Here is a 20,304-nt window from a genome sequence, read left to right as displayed (position 1 = left end):
ATTAGCTGCCCTTTGAGAGTTTCCTATTTGGTCTGTTCCTGCCTTTCCTGGTGGTTGTGCCCGTGACCCCACGCCCTGTACAGATGTGCTGAGCCAAGGCACGTGTCGGGGGACTGCCTTTTCTCTGGCTTCTCCCTGGAGCACTACAAAGCACTGTCTGCAGTCACATCTTTGAGAGTCAGGGAGGTGATCACTCCATAGGGAAGCTGCTGTAGCCTATATGGGAAGACCTTGTCCACATGGGCCACACTGTGTGGTCGTCAGGGCTGTATAGAGGCAGGGATCTCCAGAGCATCATTTGTCTGCAGAGAATGGGGGGGATTTTATTTTACCTTATTTTAGTTTGGGGGCACACTCAATGCTACCAAGACTGCTTCTGGCTCAGAGCTTCAGAGTCTTTCTCAGAGTTCTTGGGGACCATTTGGTGCCAGGGATCAGACCCTGGGCGGGGGGCAGAATGCCCGGTCACACCCTAGGGTAGGGCACAATCACCAATCAGTTTAGGGTGAGTAACATAGTAATCCCCCAAAATATTTACATACACAACAGGCTCCCACATGCAAAGTCCAGATTCCAGTCCATTGTTCAATGGAGAATGGAGGGGAGAGTAAGGCAGCTCATAGGAAGGTTTTCTCACACATAAGGGACCCTTACAGTGATCAGAAGAGATCTGGAGGACTCAGCAGAAAGGAGGCTAGAAAGGAGCTTGAGCTTCATGGGGCCCAGCTCCACTAGAAGTTGACACTTAAAAAGGGTTCACGCAGATCCACTGCAGCCCACTCAGAGAGGCAGGACAGCTCAGAATCCTGGCTTCTTGTCTGTCCTTATCCTAAAACCCATGACTATGCAGGAGAATTTCAGAACCTTGTGGGTCCCTTGCGGGGCAAGCCACTATTCCTATATGTCCAGCATTAACCTGATCTCACTGAATTTAAAAATATTTAACCATTCAAGGGCCAGAGCAGTGGTGCTAGAGGTATGGCGCCTGCCTTGCAAGCGCTAGCCTAGGACGGACCACGGTTCGATCTCCCTGCATCCCATACGGTTCCCCAAGCCAGGAGCAATTTCTGAGTGCATAGCCAGGAGTAACCCCTGAGTGTCCAATGGGTGTGGCCCCCCCAAAAATATTTAACCATTCTGGGGCTGGGGAGATGAATCCAAAGGGTAAGAGAGAACACAAGCTTTGCATTGGAAGCACCAGGGTTAATTTCCTGGGCACTGCTGGAAGGAGCCTTCAAGCACCAAAAGTGCCTGAAAAATGCCTGATGGGGTCCCAAATATATGAAGGGACCTACTGTAGTAAAATTAAATACAGTATATTAAGCATCAGCATATTAAAATATTTTGGGTTCTTCTATGATTATAGTCCTGTGCTAAGAATAAAATCTTGTATTCTGAAGTTGATCCGTGAAAACACCTCACCGGCCCTTGCTGTTTCCTTTCTAACTATAGGCACATTTGTAAGCCCTTTTAAAATAAATCATGTTCTTTTATTTATGTTGGAGACCATACCCAGTGGTGCTCAGGGCTCACTCCTGGCTTTGTGCTCTGGAATGATTATTGATGGTGCTTGGGAGACCTCTGTGGTGCCAGGAATGGAACTGGGATCAGATACAGGCAAGACTAACGCTATAGTGCCCACACTCTCTCTCTCTAGCCCTTTGTATACCATTTTCCTGGGTACCTAACAAAACTTTTAAGCGGATCTTTTATAATTCAAAATATAACTATACTTCTATATTCTCCCATGCTATTGAGAACACTGCTATCAAGAACACTGCCAAAGTGAAGTTTTCAAAGTGAAGGTTTACATGTAACATTCTCACCATCACAGGAGTTTTAAAGCATAGACTTCCACTCTATATCCTCTCTCAACAATAAACCCAGCTTTATTCTTCTTTAACTTTACATTTTTCATTTCTCCACCTTTATACCCACAGTCCTATTCCTATCTTCTGTCCTATAGCCCTGGCATTCTGAGGCTATGAGGAGCATCATTGGGGCTGGACAGATAGTACAGCCTTGCATGTAGCTGACCCAGGCTCAATCCCCAGCACACATCTGGTCTCCAGAGCACTGCCAGAAGTAATGCGTAAGTGCAGAGTCAGGAGTAATCACTGAGTGTTGTTGGGTGTGAGTCAAGAAAAACAAAAACTATGAAATGAATATCCCTTAAAGTTTAATTCTTACTTATTATCCTCCCACTTCCATGCATCCTTAGGATCCAGCCACATGTTTCTCATGCTTATTGCACCAAGCAACAGTCTTCACAGTCTTTATCTTCCTGCAGCACCTCCCTGCCATACTTATTTCTCCTAATTTGGATTTGCTACACTCTACTTTGAGGTGTATTTTCTCTCTTTTTTCTTTAGCAGTTTATTAATCTATTTATTAATTGATTGGTTTGGGACCACACACAACGATGTTTGGGGTTACTTCCTAGCTCTGTGCTCAGAAATCACTCCTGGCTAGAATTATAGAATATCAGGAAATCAAACCGGGTCCATCCTGGGTCTGCTGCATGCAAGGCAAATGCCTTACCGCTGTGCTATCTTTCCGGCCCCATGGATGTATTTTCTTCTTTCATCAAATGTTTTAGACTAAAACTCATTCAAACTTAAACAGCTTCCTCCAGGAAAGTCCTTGCCTGCCCGTCCTTCAATATACCTTTGCTCTCATCTGTTTCCTTGTCTGTGGGCTCCTCTGGGGTGCATCCTCTTTCTGCTCCCCTGGAGTTCTTAGCATCTTGCACAGTTGGCTTAGGCCGGGAGCATGGCAAAAGATTGGTTGCCCTGAAGGTGGTGACCAGCACTCATCCCGCGCCAGCACTCATCCCGCGCCTCCTCTGGGAGGGTGGCCGACATGCTTGGGACTTTGACCTCCAGCTACAAGTGTCACGTGGTACAGGTGGGAAAATAAAGAGAGTCTGAAATCAAACAGCCCTGGACTGTGCTCTACCCAATGATTTATTAGCTAAGGAAGTATTCTTCCCCCCACCCCTCAGAGCTTCAGCTGGCTTTGGGTAAATGAAGATTTAAAAAATGCCAATCTTACTAGGTGGGATGAAGTTGGAATGCCACGTTCTGTGTACCCTGCTGAGATTGGTTTGGAATGGGTGAGATCTGAAACAACCTGGGCATGGGGTGGCCGATGTGAACCTGCTCACTGGTTTCTCTAAAGCCCTGGCAGGTCCTAGTAGTGTGCACTCACCTTGCCTCTCAGCCCCAACTGCAGCCAAGAAAGGAATGGGTCCTGGAAATCATTGCCTGCCCCTGCAAAATGAGGTAGTGAGGCTGTGACATTCTGATTTCTAACCTGGTCATAATTGGCTTCTTTCCCCTCCACTGAGAGTTTCAGAATGAGTTGGAAGGGGCCTTAGTTCCCCTGAGTAAAAAAAATGTCCTTTTTGTGCACTACAAAAGAAGTTCTTGGGTCAGTGTGTGGAGAAGCTTAGAGGCCAGTTAACTAGGTAACAGGTGACAACTTTGGGAAGGATCTTCAGGAGAGGCAGAAGAGTCTGGTAGGGACCACTCTTGGATCTCCTCATTTTAACCAATGGGATCTCCTAGCACCACTGAGACTCACTAAAGAGGAAGTGGGTCATAAACACAGACTTTCACTTGTTACATTTGACAAGGAACCACCTATGTCTGCTACCAGATGCCAGTTTGGGACTGGGGAGGAGCTCAGAGTGGCTACTTGATCTGGGGATCAAGCACAGGGCAGAACTTTGGGTGTTCTCTAAGAAACCCTACTCGGTCCTGCAGTGATAATCTCTTAGCTGGCAGTGACCCCTTCACAGATGCTCCCCCAAGCATCTTGTGAAAGATCTCATGACTATAGTGGAAAACAGGGTACAAACAAACATGTGCAACAGCTCCTGGGTGCCAGTTTTGCTTGGTGTCAACATAGTCTCTTCTGCTATTTAACTAAATTTATGTGTAAATGAACAATTGCCAGATGGGGACAGAGACACAAATTTGGCCTCAAACCACACAGACTTTATTTTCAAGAATTTCTTGGTGACTCCAGTAGTCACTGAAGTCCTTCTATTAGGGAGGACTTAGGGCATTCATATCTTACTTTGTGGAAGGAAGGTACCACCTAGGAATAACATTTGCTAATTATTATTAATCAATTTTTGTTTTTTGGGTCACACTTGTTGATGCTTAGGGGTTACTCCTGGCTATGCATTCAGAAATCACTCCTGGCTTGGGGGACCATATGGGACGCCAGGGGATCTAACCATGGTCTATCCTACGCTAGCATGTGCAAGGCAGATGCCTTACCACTTGCGCCACTGCTCCAGCCCCAATATTAACCAATGTAAAAACATCAAAATTTAACCAAGTTCATTTTCTTAATTTTTTTTATGGTCACAGGGAAGAAAACAAAGAGAAAAGGGAATGGTTAGCTTTGCCTCTTAATGTCAGCAAAGTCTTGTTGTGAATCGATGTTTCTCATACTGGGCCTTTAGTTTTTACCTTCTGGCCTAAACTCAGGACTGTTAAGATTTTTTATTAGGGGCTATAGAGATAGCATGGAGGTAAGGCGTTTGCCTTGCATGCAGAAGGACAGTGGTTCGAATCACGGCTTCCCCATATGGTCCCCCGAACCTACCAGGAGCGATTTCTGAGCATAGAGCCAGGAGTAACCCGAGTGTTGCCAGTTGTGACCCAAAAAAACAAACAAGCAAAAGATTCTTATATTAAAATAATACTCAGCATGCTTTAAGATTTCCAGGCATTTCATAGTATATACAACTTCTGACATAGTTTTTGCTTTCCAATTTTCCTAATAAATAGTTTCACTTAATGTTCCCATGTTCACAGGTTGGCATTTTACATTGTGTAAGCTGCGCTTTAGATGGATGAATTGTAAGGGGAATTGGGCTAGGATTTGAGTCTCTGTGTCCTTCCAAGAATGGGATCTGAACATGCATCCAGTCCTCCCACTAGTACATTTAAATTCCTTGGATGGGGACTGGGCATGTGCTGGATTTGTGGATTTCAAGCACACTTTTCTCAATGCTGAGAGAAATGGAAAACTCCCTAGCAGTTGATGATATTAAAACCTATGGATAGGGGCACCTGAGAAGTAGTTCAAAGGATTTGATTTGCAATTAGGAGGCCCAAGTTTCATCCCCAGCACATCATGGCCAGGACAGAACCCCTAAACTTGGAGACAAGAGTAGTTCAGAAGTAGTTCAGGTCTGACTCCCCAAACCAAACTAAAATCCATACTTCTATAGATTATACAGAAATCTATACTCACTGAAAACTGAGTGGTTTTTGCTTATATACATTCTTTTTTTGTTTTGTTTTTTTTCTGACCACACCCATTGATGCTGAGGGGTTACTCCTGACTAAGCGCTCAGAAATCGCCCCTGGCTTGGGGGGACCATATGGGATGCCAAGGGATCGAACTGTGGTCCTTCCTTGGCTAGCGCTTGCAAGGCATACACCTTACCTCTAGCGCCACCTCGCTGGCCCCATAAATCAAGAATCTTTTTTTTTTTTTTTTTTGGTTCTTGGGTCACATTTGGCAGCACTCAGGGGTTAATCCTGGCTCTACACTCAGAAATCACTCCTGGCAGGCTCGGGGGACCATATGGGATGCTGGGATTCGAACCACTGACCTTCTGCATGAAAGGCAAATGCCTTACCTCCATGCTATCTCTCCGGCCCCCATATATGTTCTTTTTTGATTGTTTTCCTTCTGACATTACTGACCTATTAGTCCTAAAGTATTAAACTAAGACTTGTAGAGCTTATGACATGCCATAAGCCCTGGGTTGACACTCCCCCAGGATTGCAAAATATATAAAATATATAAAATATATTTATTTATTTATTTTTTTTTTGGTTTTTGGGGTCACAACCTGGCAGCGCTCAGGGGTTACTCCTGGCTCTATGTTCAGAAATCGCCCCTGGCAGGCACAGGGAACCATATGGGATGCCGTGATTCGAACCGCTGACCTTCTGCATGAAAGGCAAACGCTTTACCTTCATGCTATCTCTCCGGCCCCCCAAATATATAAAATATAAATTAAAAATTAAATTAAATTCAAATAGGTCATAAACCTCCTGGTTTCACTTAAAGTGTAACATAATAAGAGAAAACCTGAGAAAAATCTGAGAGTATATAAATTTTAAGTGTTCAAAATTCTGCTTAGCTGCTAAACATGAGACTTTATTTTAAAATTAAGAAAAGTAGTGTTTAAATGCTTAAAGAAATGGATGAAGTAAATCTGTACAAAGTTTATTTTAAGTCCTCATGTCTGTGGTCATTTTGGTTGAGTTTAAGGAATCCAGAGTTGATTTTATTCTGCCATTTATGCATGATTCCTGCTTATGTGTATGTGGCTGAGGATCAGCATTTTATCGCATAATCAAAAGTCTTTGGTTTCTTACTAGTTTGTACTTCTAGAAATTTCTCTTTCCTTTCCTTTCCTTTCCTTTCCTTTCCTTTCCTTTCCTTTCCTTTCCTTTCCTTTCCTTTCCTTTCCTTTCCTTTCCTTTCCTTTCCTTTCCTTTCCTTTCCATTCCTTTCCTTTCCTTTCCTTACCTTTCCTTTCCTTTCCTTACCTTTCCTTTTCTTTCCCCTTCCCTTCCTTTTCCTTTCCCCTTCCCTTTCCTTTCCCTTTCCCTTCCCTTCCCTTCCCTTCCTCTTCCCTTTCCTTTCCTTTCCTTTCCTTTCCTTTCCTTTTCTTTCCCCTTCCCTTCCTTTTCCTTTCCCCTTCCCTTTCCTTTCCCCTTCCCTTTCCTTTCTTTTCCCTTTCCCTTTCCCTTCCCTTCCTTCCCTTTCCTTTCCTTTCCTTTCCTTCCTTTCCTTTCCTTTCCTTTCCTTTCCTTTCCTTTCCTTTCCTTTCCTTTCCTTTCCTTTTCTTTCCCCTTCCCTTCCTTTTCCTTTCCCCTTTCCTTTCCTTTCCCTTCCCTTCCCTTCCCTTCCCTTCCCTTCCCTTCCCTTTCTTTCCTTTCCTTTCCTTTCCTTTCCTTTCCTTTCCTTTCCTTTCCTTTCCTTTCCTTTCCTTTCCTTTCCTTTCCTTTCCTTTCCTTTCCCTTCCCTTCCCTTCCCTTCCCTTTCCTTTCCTTTCCTTTCCTTTTCTTTCCCCTTCCCTTTCCCTCCCCTCCCCTTCCCTTCCCTTCCTTTCCCTCCCTCCCCTCCCCTTCCCTTCCCTTCCCTTCCCTTCCTCCCCTCCTTCCCCTCCCCTCCCTTTCCCTCTCCTCTCCTCTCCTCTCCTCTCCTCTCCTTTCCTTTCCTTTCCTTTCCCCTTCCCTTTCCCCTCCCCTCCCTCCCCTCCCCTTCCCTTCCCTTCCTTCCCCTTCCCTTCCCTTCCCTTCCCTTCCCTTCCCTTCCCTTCCCTCCCCTCCCCTCCCCTCCCCTCCCTTCCCCTCCCTTTCCCTTCCCTTCCTTTCCCTTTAAAAAGTCATTGCTCCAACAGATAAATGAGAGCTTTTCTCCTGAATCTACTTTCTTTCTGTTTCTGGTCACAGAGGCAGGGACCCACCAACCATTATGAAGATCCAAGAATGACCTATGGTTTCCTGCCCAACTATCACCAACAAAGAACTTGCTACCCACTCTGGGAAGAGATGGCCACGCAGGAAGTTCCCACTGGTCTTGAACACTACAGCTCAGGTAGGAATATAAACTTGGTCTGAAAACCTGAAGGACAGTGGACACTTTCTCTGAAACCGTAGCTTCTGGCTCATGAGGGCTATGTCCTCTTTTGGAAAGTCCCAGCTCTTCTCAACTACTGAATTTCCCAGTGACAGGAAAACTCAGCTCAAGGAGTGAACCTGCAGGAAGCTGCTTTAGGTCTCCATTTGGTCCATACTGTGTACTGAGATTTATCCATGTCAACCTGGTTGTTGCCAATTTACCTAGATTTTGCAGGCAGAAAGTTGGAACTGGGTAAACATAAGACTCATCCAGGTTCCAAAAACAGAGCACCATTTCTTTCATTTGTCCCCTTCCCACCTTACCACTCTACTACTGAGATCCTCTGCAGCCTTTCCTCTTTGCTGTTCAGGCCTCTTCAGGAAAGTCCCGGTATTCTCAGCATCCCTACTGGGAGCACTGTGCTGCCCCCTGGTGACCAAGTGCCACTTTTCTTGGGAAAACTGGTCAGGAATTTAAGAGGGACCCTGGGGGATTAACATTTCTATTGCTTCTTCTATTTCTTACTAGTTTGTTCTTCTGTTTATTTTTTCTTTTCTTTTTCTCTTCCTTTCCTTTTCTTTCTTTTCTTTTTTGTTGATTTGTTTTTGGCCCATACCTGGTGGTACTCAGGGGTTACTCCTGGCTCTATGCTCAGAAATTACTCCTGGTAGACTCAGGGGAACCATATAGAATGCTGGAGACGGAGCTGGGTTGGCCAGCAGCATGCCAGGCAAATGCCCTACACACTTGCTATCTATCGCTCTAGACCTTATTCTTTTCTCTCTTATTCTTTTTTCTTTTTGGGTCACACCCTGTGACGCTCTGGTGTTACTCCTTGCTATCAGAAACCCTGGCTACTCAGAAATCGCTCCTGGCTTGGGGGACCATATGGGACACTGGGGATTAAACCAAGTTCCGTCCTGGATTGGCCGCCTGCAAGACAATCAATCACCCTAGCGCTGTGCTATTGTGTCAGCCTTCTTCTTCTTCTTCTTCTTCTTCTTCTTCTTCTTCTTCTTCTTCTTCTTCTTCTTCTTCTTCTTCTTCTTCTTCTTCTTCTTCTTTTTTAATATGGAACATGTACCGCTGGAAGGGAAAGATTCTGAAATGACTGATTCATATATGAAGTTCCATTTGTCACACAACCCAGTTCATGATAACATGTCTAGATATTGGAAAGGTGACCCAAAGTGGTGTTTTACTACCAAGATGAATGGCTACTAAAAGAAATGTCAGGGCTGGAGCAATAGTACAGCAGAGAAGGCACTTGTCTTGCAGGTGGCTAGCTTAGATTTGATCCCCCAAAACCCCATATGGTCCCCTGAGCACAGCCAAGAGTGATTCCTGAGAGCAGAGCCAGGAGTACCCCATGATCACAAGTGTGTAATAAAAAAAACAAGCACATAATAATAATAATAAATAGTAAAAAAGAAAGAAAAACAAAAATGTCCATCACTTTTATATATTGAGAATGTATAATTATGAGAAATTGGGCAGAGGAAAAAGGCATTGGGTATAGCATATGCACAACTTCCTTTGTTGGGTCAGTGTTTCTTTGCCCACAAAATGACAATGTCCTTCACACTTGCGTAATAAGGAAGACAGAGAACAAAAAGTGCTTTGCTGTCTAACTTTCTCTATTTCCACCAGAAATAGACACAGAGGAGATTGGTGCAGCCCTGGAGGAGGTGGAAAGAATGCAGTTGCTGGCTTCTCTATGCTCTCTAGGGTGGCCCCACAGGGCAGGATGAGTTCCTTCCCTGTGCCCCTATTACCTTGGCACAGTAGCTGTCCATCTTTGTGGTAGACATGGGCTCCTCCTTAGATTTCTGACCTTACAATGATTATACTCACTGTCACTTCTTCCTGGTACCTTATTTCCTCCAACAAAAATAAAATGATGGGGCAGGGAAGATGCTCACAGGGCTGAGCACATGCTTTGCATAAGAAGCCTTCTACATGTTGGATCCCAGTATTGCCTGTCTCCCCTGCACAGCTGGAAACTGCTGGGAGGAGTAATCTTTGCATAGACAGGTGTGGCCAGAAAACAAACTGAAAACAGAAATGTCTTTACAGCTGACCTTTATCAAAAGGAGGCAGGAGAGACTACACTTATTGATAGTTTGTATTTTTAAGGACTCCGAATTTTTTAAGAGATGAAAAAAAGTGCTCTCTTACATTTCATACACAACACAATTAAAACAATTTTATTTGCTTGCATCAAAGCTCAGCCTGATTGTGCCTATATTTGTGTCATTCTTCTTGTTGGGTTCTTTATTTGGGGACTACACTGAGTGTTGCTTGGGGGCTATTCTGGTCAGGTACTCGGGATTGATCCAGGTAATGCTTGACGAATGCTACTGGGGGTGCTCCGAGGACCAGCTGGTGCTGGGAATCAAGCCCAGGGCCTTTGCATTCAAAACCTACACTCTAGTTCTTTGTGCTCTCTCCTCTGTCTTATTAGTACAATTCTTGAATCCCATTATACAAGGCAATAAAAACTACAGGACCTTAATCAGCCTTACTCCTGTTGAGTTCAGTGAGATTCAGACCCTATGTGGTGCTGGGGCTCAAACTTTAGGCGACCATGTGCAAGACAAATGCTTTATCCCACTGTACTGTGTGTGGTTCCAGCCCCAAAAGCTGTTGGTCTTCACTCTCCCCATAGCTATTGCAAAAAAGACATAGGCCTTTCTTTGTTAGCTGAAAACACAGCAGTTATCCAAGGAAGGTGGAGTTTCTTTCTCCCTGGTGGAGAACTGTTCTTTCTGCCAGTGAGTGTCTGAGGCATGAAACTCAAGGACAAATGCTGCTGCCAGGGGCCAGGCCTGTTTGCAGTATGATGTGGTTCTTTTTGTGTGGGAGAAAGTTGGGGTGGCCCAAGACAAGTTAGTTGGTGGCTTTGCAGTAGAATTAACACTTATTCATCAGTCTGAAAAATGACCTGAATTATGGTCCATGAGAGCTCAGACGTGCCCTTTTATGCTCTGCTCCTGGTAGAAGAGATGACCAAGTTCCCTCCTGCAGAGGTCAACATTGATAGAAATATCTGGCCAGAACCCTGAGCCTTTCCAGCCTTTCCAGCTTTGCCTTTTCGAGTTGTCCAGACGAAGGAGCAGGAGCGGCAACAATTATTTCTGGGCTGTGGTCCAGCCCTCCTCAGCGATGGGTGTGTCTTGGAAGCAGATCTTGGGATTATGGCGAAGAGGGATACAGCAGGGGACCAACCAATGGTTTCTCCAGCTGCAGCACATTTTCTTGGAGATGTGTTGAGTAAGAAAAAGAGAGGAAAAAATACTCTACATTTTTTTCCTTTCCTTTCATCCTATTTATAACTCCAGTTTCCTTCCCTTCTCTTGTCTCATTGCCGCCCCCTCCCTACCCTTGCCCCCGCCTCACCCCATTCCCAGCTCACGTTGGAGATCTCAGAAAGAATGAATGAGCCTCTTTTCCAAGTATTACCACATGCATCTGTCAGAGTCCAGGCTAGCTACAGGATGGGGCCATGGAGGAAGGATTAGGCCAAATCCAGGACTCTGAATGTCCTTCCTTTTCTCCCCCAGGGCAGACACCTGAGCTGCAGAGAGAGGTAGGTGGGAAGCCGTGGGGATAGGATGATAAAGCTGAGAGTAACCCTGTAGGAAGGAGGAAGTGGAGAAAGGTGTTGTTTGGATGGAGTCCTTGGAAGGAAGGAAGAAGCCAGGTTGAATGGGGGGGAGGGCAACAGAAAATAGAGGTGGGGATCAGTGGGGGGAGAGAAAATGCAAAGTGAATGGGAAGGGGACCAGAAGGGGACCAGAACAATAGACAAATGGGGAGGGAGATAACATGAAAGAGGGAAAATAGACTTATGTGAGGCCGTTAACTCGGCAGCTAAAAAGGGAAGATGCATTTGCATGCAATCTCACGCGCAGACTGTACATTTCTTGGCTACAATCTTGGAGTCATCATTTTCTTTCATTTCTACCCTCCTCCTCCAGGCTGCCCCCCTTCCCCCCCTCCTCCTATCAGCCTGGAGCCATTAGTGAGAGCCAATGGGGACTGGAGCCGGTGCTCTGCATGAATGAATGGGCCCTTTCTGTCTGCACTTTGCGGCATCCCTCTGTCAGGAGCCTGTCGAATCAATGGATTCGCTTCCAGTAGGCAGGGCTGAGAAGTCTGTTGCTGTTTATAGTCTCACCTGGAGCGGAGCCCACTGACCCTCTCGCTTGTTTCCCCTTCCTCTGTCCTGTCCCCCAGCTCCAGCCCTGTCAGCATAGCTGGAAGCCATGTTCTCTCAGTCTTGTTTCCTAGCTAGAGACCTAGCTCACTAACAGTTCATCCAATAAATGACTTTGACCCAATCCAATCCACAGCTCTACTGAAAAGAGGGGGTGGGGGGTGGAGCAAAGAGCCAACCATTCTCAGCCAGAGACTGTCTCCTCAGGGTGTCTAGGTCTCTCCAAAATCGCACAACGAGAATGGAAGGACCCAGGCGACCCACTACTGTGCCCAGGTCCAGAAACTCCTTTTCAGATTTGCTGTCAGTGTTCTTCTGGGTGTGAGTCATTGTCAAGGCCTTTAGTGTTTATCTGAAGATGAGAATTCATGCTTCTAGAATGCTCCCACCCTATTCATCTTTTTCAGTTCAGGGATGGCCTTGCTGTTGAGTGGATGGAAGTAGATATGAGGCACAAAGTCAGCTTTGACAGAAACTGTTGCATAGAGCTGGGAAAGCTTTGAATCAGTTACAGAGTCCTGCAACCCCAACTTCCCTCTGTAAGTGAACTTGGGTCTTACCAGGCTCCTGGATTTGAGAAGCAAGACAAATGCTTTATCTCTTCTGAGGTGATGCAATTTGGTGTGTTGTGGGTTATTGAACAAAGTGACTACGCAGTCACAGCCTGTCATCTGCTTCTCACATCACTCGTTTACACAGTGATGAGGAAGAACTGAGAGTCTGTCACAAGAAGGCAAGACTCCGGTAGGAGGAATAGTATGGCGGGAAGAGGGTAGTATGCTTGCTTTGCACATGGTTGAGCCCAGTTCAATCTCTAATACCTCAGATGGTTCATGGAGCACAGGCCAATTATATTATCTGACTGCAATTATAATTGACTGCAGGGTGTGCCCCCCAAAAAACAAACTTTAAACAAAATAAAGTTAGGCTTTTCCCCTTGGCTCTTTCTACTTGAATGGCCTTAGGCAAGTCAGTTTCTCAGCATGGGTCAGAATCATATAGAAGGCTGGTAGAAGTAGGTTTCTAGTCCCAGAGTTTCTGACTGGCTCAGGGAATGTAGAGGGCAGCTCTGGGTTTGAATGTTCAGGAGGTGATGCTACCTGGGCTAGAGGCATAGTCTGGGAACCCACGAGTTCATAGAGGTAAAGCTGAAGTCGGGGGGGGGGGGGGGGAAGCTGAAGTCAGGGCTGCTGCTTTGCCAGTGTGCTCTAAATGTTTGTGATTACAATTCATTGTCCAGAAGTACCTGAGTTTTAAAAAACTTCTGCAATGAATTAGAAAGTGACCCATTGATGGGCTAACCACTTTGGAAGACCAGTGCTTTGTGCAAAAGGTTGAAAGATGTAGAGAAAGGGGAAGCTTTGGGTCATTGCCCTGAGGAAGTTTGATTCCAGGCTATACCTGGGTACATATCTATGATAGATGATGGATCTTAAGAAATATTTATTGATGAAATGGTGTGTTGGCAATAGTGTCAGATTTCACGTCTTGCTCTTGGCACGTTCTCAAATAAGTGCGTTGGTAAAATAGCAGAATGAATTAGCTTCCCCAAATAAATGTTGGGAGTTCAAGGGAGAGATTGTGAGTTTCGAGTTCCTGGTCTCTTCTGGGACTTTCTCAGACAGCCAGACGGCTGGGAGCGATCAAACCTGGGCAGTGTTTGGAAAGCGTATCGACAAGCAGGTGGGGAAGTTTCAGCAGGAGAACAGATGCCTCCGAGCTGGCTTTTTAAGTCGTGCACACATTGAAGAAGATTGCTGTGAAACTTGCTAAATGGAGATGCACCTTGTTCTGAAATGTTTATTCTCCTAGCAGGTTTATTTCTCTCAATTGCAACAGCCTTGAGCTTTTTTCTAAAATGGCCTTTTAAAACTCTTGTCAACTCAGACCTTCTCTGTCTTTTCCTGTTCTGGCTGTGTTTTCCTTTAATCGAGACCTGTTTCGAGTTTGTTGCTTTTCAGAAAGGTCTTGCCAAATGTGTGTAAATATTTATGTTGCGTGTACACTGTGTGTGGCATGGTGCAAGCATGGTATGTTTCAGGGATGTTTGACTTGGAATAGTCCTCAGGGAAGATTGCCCTTCCATTAAGGATCTCTGACCTGTGGTGCTTTTGCGGAGGAATTAATGGTAACTGTACTCTTAGTTTAGGGCTTCTCCTTCATAGATGCTAGAGTTCAGCTCAGCTACTTTGACATTGCTTTCAGGGAACAGTACAGATGAAAAAATTGATATGGGAACACCTCTTCCATCTATAAGCAGTTCAGAGAAACTGGCAGAAGCACAGAGGGAAGAGGAGCTGACCTGGCCCAAGTATGAGAAGACTAAGGGTCACAATAATTGCCCTCAATACTGGCCTTAACACTACCAACTGTAGGTTTCTACTCTTAGGTCTGAAGAAGAAAGGGTACCTCTTTGGCTAGCTCCCATTTACCAATTAGTTGCCCCTGCTTTCCCCTATTTAAAATTTAATTTTACTTAGGCACTTAGCTTTATAAGGTGTTCATAATAGAGTTTTGCACTCATCCTGTGGCCCTGGGTAATTCTCCCACCTGACCAGCTATTTCCTGTGCAGCCATAAGACCTTTGAGAGTAGCTTTGGCATTTATGCTGTAGCAGGTATAAAGCCTAGGGTTCAGCCTAGTGCAGTGCTTCTCAATTATTTTCTGTCATGCCCCTTAGGAAGAAGAAAACATTTTCCGCGCCCCCCCCCAGCATGACTGTAAATAAATTAAATTAAAATAAATACATTAAAAAGACTTTAACCTGCAAACAAAAATATATAAAATAATTTGGGCTGATTTTTTAATCAGGGGTGATGTCTGGATTAATGGCTACAATGAGCACATTTTGCAATGCATAGCTTTTCGAAGCAGGATTTGAGCAGGACACTGCAACTCTCAGCTCCAGAGACACACATACAGAGACATAAACATGGGGCTTAGCTTGTTATGACAGTGTTTGCCGAGGTCAAATGTACCTCCCTTTATGGAGCCTCGCACCCCCCTATTTGAGAAGCACTGGCCTAGTGGGAGAAAAGGAGCAAGACCAAGTTCCCTCGCCTTGATCAGGGGTTCCTGACACTTATTTCTGCCAGAGATTGTACCTTGAGATGGCTTGTACTCCACTTGGGGGACCTGAGGCAGCCCACAGACAATCTGTGCTCCACCTTTTTTTGTCATGAATATCAGTGAGTTCCTGCTGCTGTAAGTGGTGTTTTGCTCTCATCCCCAGCACTGGTGATCTTCCAGGTCCTGCCAGTGCCTACCTTTCCTGTTCCTCACTTTATTTAACCCTGAAAAGAGAGTGGAGGAGCCTAAGAGATGGCACAGGGGATAAGAACCTTGCTTTGCATGTGGCCCCACCCTCCTTGATCCCTGATATGCATATGGTCTCCTAAGCACCAGTGCCGAATGTTCCCTGAGCACAGAACCAAAATTAGCTTCTAGCCCCCAAAGTAAAAAGAAAGGGGAGATCTGCAAAAAAGAACACAGCTGGGCAAGGACCCCTAGCTTTCTTCCCAGCCTTCACTCAGTGCAGAGAGGTTTGCCTTTCTTGGTGGCTCTCCCTGTGGCCACCTGGTTTGTCCAATCAGTTGCCACTGGTCCCCAGACCCCCCATTTCTTGCTTCTCAAACAGCCTAGGAGGGTTACCATGTTCAGGCTGTTCTTCCCAGGGTTCAGGGACCAAAAATTTTTCTTTTTTCAAACCACAAATATTTTGGTCCGAGTTGGGAAAAGGTCTCTGGGGCATGGAGTTCAGATTTGAAGCAAGCAGTTTGACCCTCCTTCTGGAAGTCCCTGGCGGGGGCTGAGGACAATGGGGGTGTGCTGGCGGTCAGCCCCCCGCCTGGCTGGGCTCTGTGAATGGAAAGTTCAGGGGCCGGGATGGGGGTGGATGATGTAGGAGCTGGAGGCAGCAGAGGGCGAGATGGGGGGCGGGGGGGCGCCCATAGTCTGGGCGGGGGCTGATGCTCTGAACCAGCCTGTTTTTTCTCAGCGTCTGGCCCAGACCCTCTCCCTCTCCTCTCTCTCCAGATGTTCGCTGTGTTTCCAGGGGCCGAAGCCAGAGCCCCGAGTCCCTCATTAATAAGTTTCCTTCTGGCACAGCTCTCACGGGTCCAGCCCACAGTCTGCAGCTGGGAGAGGAGAGTGGGAGAGGAAGGCAGAGGCTAGAGCCCCCCCCCCCTCCATCGTCGAGGTCCCTCACCCTCACCCCGCCTTCCTCCTCTGCAATCCTCCCAAAATACACGAGCACAACAAAAAAGAAAAACACCAGCAGATTTTTTATTTCAGAGAGTAAACACTTGGGCCATGGGGGTCTGGAGGTTATGGGAAAGAGGAAGCCATCAGGCTAATCAGGCCGGCACACACTTCCCCTGCTGAAATAAAACAGAAATCATGGCTTGTGCAGCCCAGCCCGAGGGTTAACCCGGAGCTGCCAGCCAGTAGGCTCAGATGGATTAGACTAGGCAGAAGGGGGGATTCTGGACTCTCTTGTTTTACCACCCAGATGCAGTGGGAGGACAGGGAAAGAAAAGAGGAGCTGCTAGTCACCCCTTCCCTCCAACCTATGGAGACTGGGCTTTGACAGAGGCAGTTGGAAAATAATTGATTCTGGACTTGGATTCTGTTCTGTGACCCATGCAGGGAGTAGTTCTAGAGAAGTGGAGATGGAGAGAGGAAAGTGGAACAGAGCAGAGTGCACATGGCCAGGCCCTGTGCTCACTCACAAGTGAGTGCAAGCCTGCAGATTAGCACTGCCCAGCACCCCAAAGCTTCACCCCTTTGATCTTACATAGAATTGTGGGATACCAACACAGAGACACAAGAAATGTGACAATTCAGGTACCAAAGCTCTCAGTTCTGATTTGATCAAGTTGATTTCAACAAGCATGGTGATCTTCCTTCCCTCCTTCCCTCCTTCCCTCCTTCCCTCCTTCCTTCCCTCCTCCCTCACCTCCCTCCCTCCTCTCCTCTTCCTTCCTTCCTTCCTTCCTTCCTTCCTTCCTTCCTTCCTTCCTTCCTTACTTTCTTCCTCCCTCCCTCCCTTCCGTCCTTCCTTCCTCCCCTACCTTCCTTCTTCCTTTCCTTCCTCCCTCCCTCCATCCCTCCCTTCCTCCCATCCTTCCTTTCCCTCCTTCCCTTCTTCCCTTCCTCCCTCCCTCCCTCCCTCCCTTTCCTTCCTTCCTTCCTTCCTTCCTTCCTTCCTTCCTTCCTTCCTTCCTTCCTTCCTTCCTTCCTTCCTTCCTTCCTTCCTTCCTTCCTTTTCTCCCTCCCCTCTGTTTTTCCTCTATAGATGCCTTTGGCTTCCCTCTTTACTCTTCTACCCCCCTTGCAGCCTGTCTTGAGAGCATAAATATCTCCTGGGCCAGAGGTCATAGGTTAAGCATGAGACCTAATTGCAGCCCAAAGAGAATGACCTTTCCACCCATGTATCAAGAAGAGAAATCTTTGGCTCTCTCTGGGGCTGCTGTTCTGCCCCCAAGTCATCTTGTCCTTTGGCCAGCCCCTCCCACCCATGACCACTTTTTCTCAATGGGGTGGAGGTAAATTCCTTCCTTCCAGAACCTTCCATCTAGATTCTCTCCCCAACCTTTAACAAACTCTTTCCTGGACCCTTCTTGCCAGTGCAGAAAACAGGCCTTTGGTTCTTAATCCAAGTGGCCTTAAGAAACCACAGCAAAGCTACAGTTTGGGGGAGTTGTTTTCCAATGGGCACTGGGGAAATAGAAATACCGGTGATTTCAGTGTTTTCAGAATGAAGGGCTCTTGCCTTGACTTCTGTCCCTTGATTTCTTGTTTTCTGTATTTTTTTTTCCTGTTTATTGTCTGGAGCTTACTCACAATTTTGTGCTCAGAGATTACTCCTGGCAGGGCTCGAGAGACCATCTGTGGTGAACACCATTGTGATGTCCCAAGGGGTTGGCTATGTGGAAGGAAAACACCTTAAGTTCTGTACTGTATCTCTTGCCTGTATGCAAACTTTCTTCCCTACCCTCTTCTCTCCCCTCTTTTCCCTTCCCCTTCTCCCTCTTTCCCTCCCCTTCCTGTTCATGTAGGAGCTCTTAGGCAGAGCTTTTGAGGTACCAGGGTCTTTCCTGGTGGTCTTCCAACTCTGAGGATCTAGTGCCTCAAAGTTAATGCTCACTTCGGCAACACATATACTAAAATTGGAGTGATACAAAGAAGATTAGCATGGCCTCAGTGCTCAAACCCTAAAGTACTAAAGGTCACCAGAGCCACATCCAGTGGTGCTCAGGGAACCTTATGGTTTTAGGGAACAAATTTGGGGCCTCCACATGCAGATTTTCATTCAGTTTTGCATTCAACTCCTGAAGAATCAAGTTTTTTGCCTTTTTTAAAAATAATTTTATAGTGACCAACATGAATTGCAAGTCTTTCAACAGTTGTATATAAGGTACATAGTGACAGTGAATTAGGGCCATTTCCACCACCAGTGTTGAACTCCCTCCATCCCTGTTCCCAGCATTTGTCCCATACCTCTACCCTTTGCCTCCTGGACTGCTAGTCTAACAGGTCCCTTTTGTGTATAGCATGTTATAGTTTGGGTCTCTTGAGAATCAAGTTTTTAACCTGAAAATTCTCAGAGACCAGAATCTTTACCTGGGGGAATTTGGGAAGTAAGCAATCCATCTAATGTCAAGTGCAAGAATGTCTCTAAATTATTTAGAGTCTAAAAGTTCTGTGACTTACTTGCTTCTGATCCTCTCTGTCATCTGAGATCCCCAAGGGATCAGAACTGAGGTGCAGAGAGCCTGGCAGCATTCAATGTCTTGTCTTTGCTGACCTCACCAAGCTTATGTCTCTTATCTGGAGGATGGCCATAAGTGCAAGTAACCTTTCTTCATCTCTGATCCCTGCATTTCAGAGCCCCCAAGAGTGGGGTCTGGAAGGATGGCAATTTCCACCCTAGCATCTTAGAGATATTAGGGCATCTTAGGGCATTCAAAAGCCCACCTGTAACGCCAGCCACATTGTTTCACTTGCTTATTCAAAATCTTTCCTGTCACAATCCTCCAGATGACCTGGATATCTGTGTTGGATTGAACCCGTGGCACTTCTGAGGGCACAGGGAGAGCTGGAAGATCCATCTCTCTGAAGCTTGGGCAGGAATTCAGATCAAACACATATGTACACACGTGCACGCACACACACGCACGCACACACACACACACACACACACCACCATCACCACCACCACCAACTCACAGAAACCACCCTGACAGCAGAACATCGAGGTCTTCTCTTCCTGCCTGGCCCATTGGCTCCCACTTAGGCGCCCTTCGCTGTCTCCTCCTCATCTTTCATCTGTAACATCTCTATAACCACTGACAGCACCAGCCACAGCCACTGACTAGTTGGGGCATTCTCAGAAGCCTTCCTTCTGGCCAGAGCCATCCTCCAGCTAGGCGTGCTGCTCTTGAACTATGCCACAGGTTTAGTCTCTCCAGGGCTGTTGCACACAGAACACATTCTTCACTGGACCATCAGATCTTCTAGATGGAGGGATGTGGGAATATTAGTAGCAAATGTGCCTGCTGGATTATTCTGGGGAGAGGGTTGTAGCTCACAACCGAAAAGAATAGCAGTCTCGGGCCCGGAGAGATAGCACAGCGGCGTTTGCCTTGCAAGCAGCCAATCCAGGACCAAAGGTGGTTGGTTCAAATCCCGGTGTCCCATATGGTCCCCCCGTGCCTGCCAGGAGCTATTTCTGAGCAGACAGCCAGGAGTAACCCCTGAGCACCGCTGGGTGTGGCCCAAAAACCAAAAAAAAAAAAAAAAGAATAGCAGTCTCTAAGCTTGCTCAGGCCACACCTGAGATATGCATGCAGAAATCCCCCAGCACTTGGTGCTCTGAAAACCACTTGAGTTCCGGACTGAGGAGCTGACCAATGTCACCAACTTGGCACCACAAATGGTTTCCATAGTATCTTAGTCCCTGAGCACAAATAGGCATGGCCTATAAAAATATCTAAATTTGAAGAGCAACAAAACCAGCCTAAATATTCAGTGGTTTAAAAAGCATTTTCTGGAGCCGGAGAGAGATAGCACAGCAGGTAGGGTACCTGCCTTGAAGATAAGGCACTTTGAAGCCAACCTGGGTTGTATTCCCAGCATCTTCTATGGTCCTCTTGAACACTACCTAGAACACTAGTGATTCCTAAAGTGCAGAGCCAGGAGTAACCCCTGAGTGCTATAGGATGTGGCCCCAAAATAAAGATAGAGTGTACCCAAGTCCTCAACACAGTCTTATTGGTTTGGCTATGTTTTTGGATCATATCTCACTGTGCTCAGGACTTACTTCTGGCTCTGTGCTCAGGAATCACTCCTTGTGAGACCAAACCTGGGATGGTAGCATGCAAAGCAAGTACCTTCTTAACCATTATACTATTGCACCA

General features: G+C 46.3%; 1 protein-coding gene across 1 annotated transcript in view; it reads left to right on the top strand.

The window, feature by feature from the left end:
• The window catches only part of ETS1 (ETS proto-oncogene 1, transcription factor), a 131,363-nt gene that overhangs the window by 23,104 nt on the left and 87,955 nt on the right, over nt 1–20,304 (top strand). Inside the window, exon 3 of the mRNA XM_049778244.1 lies at nt 7,497–7,641. Coding sequence (XP_049634201.1) covers nt 7,497–7,641 — 145 coding nt within the window. The remainder of the gene's footprint in view (nt 1–7,496; nt 7,642–20,304) is intronic.

This window comes from Suncus etruscus, chromosome 8 (assembly GCF_024139225.1).
Source record: "Suncus etruscus isolate mSunEtr1 chromosome 8, mSunEtr1.pri.cur, whole genome shotgun sequence".
Classification (NCBI taxonomy): domain Eukaryota; kingdom Metazoa; phylum Chordata; class Mammalia; order Eulipotyphla; family Soricidae; genus Suncus; species Suncus etruscus.
Note: the sequence above shows the minus strand (reverse complement) of the source record. Positions and strands in the feature narration are given on the sequence as shown.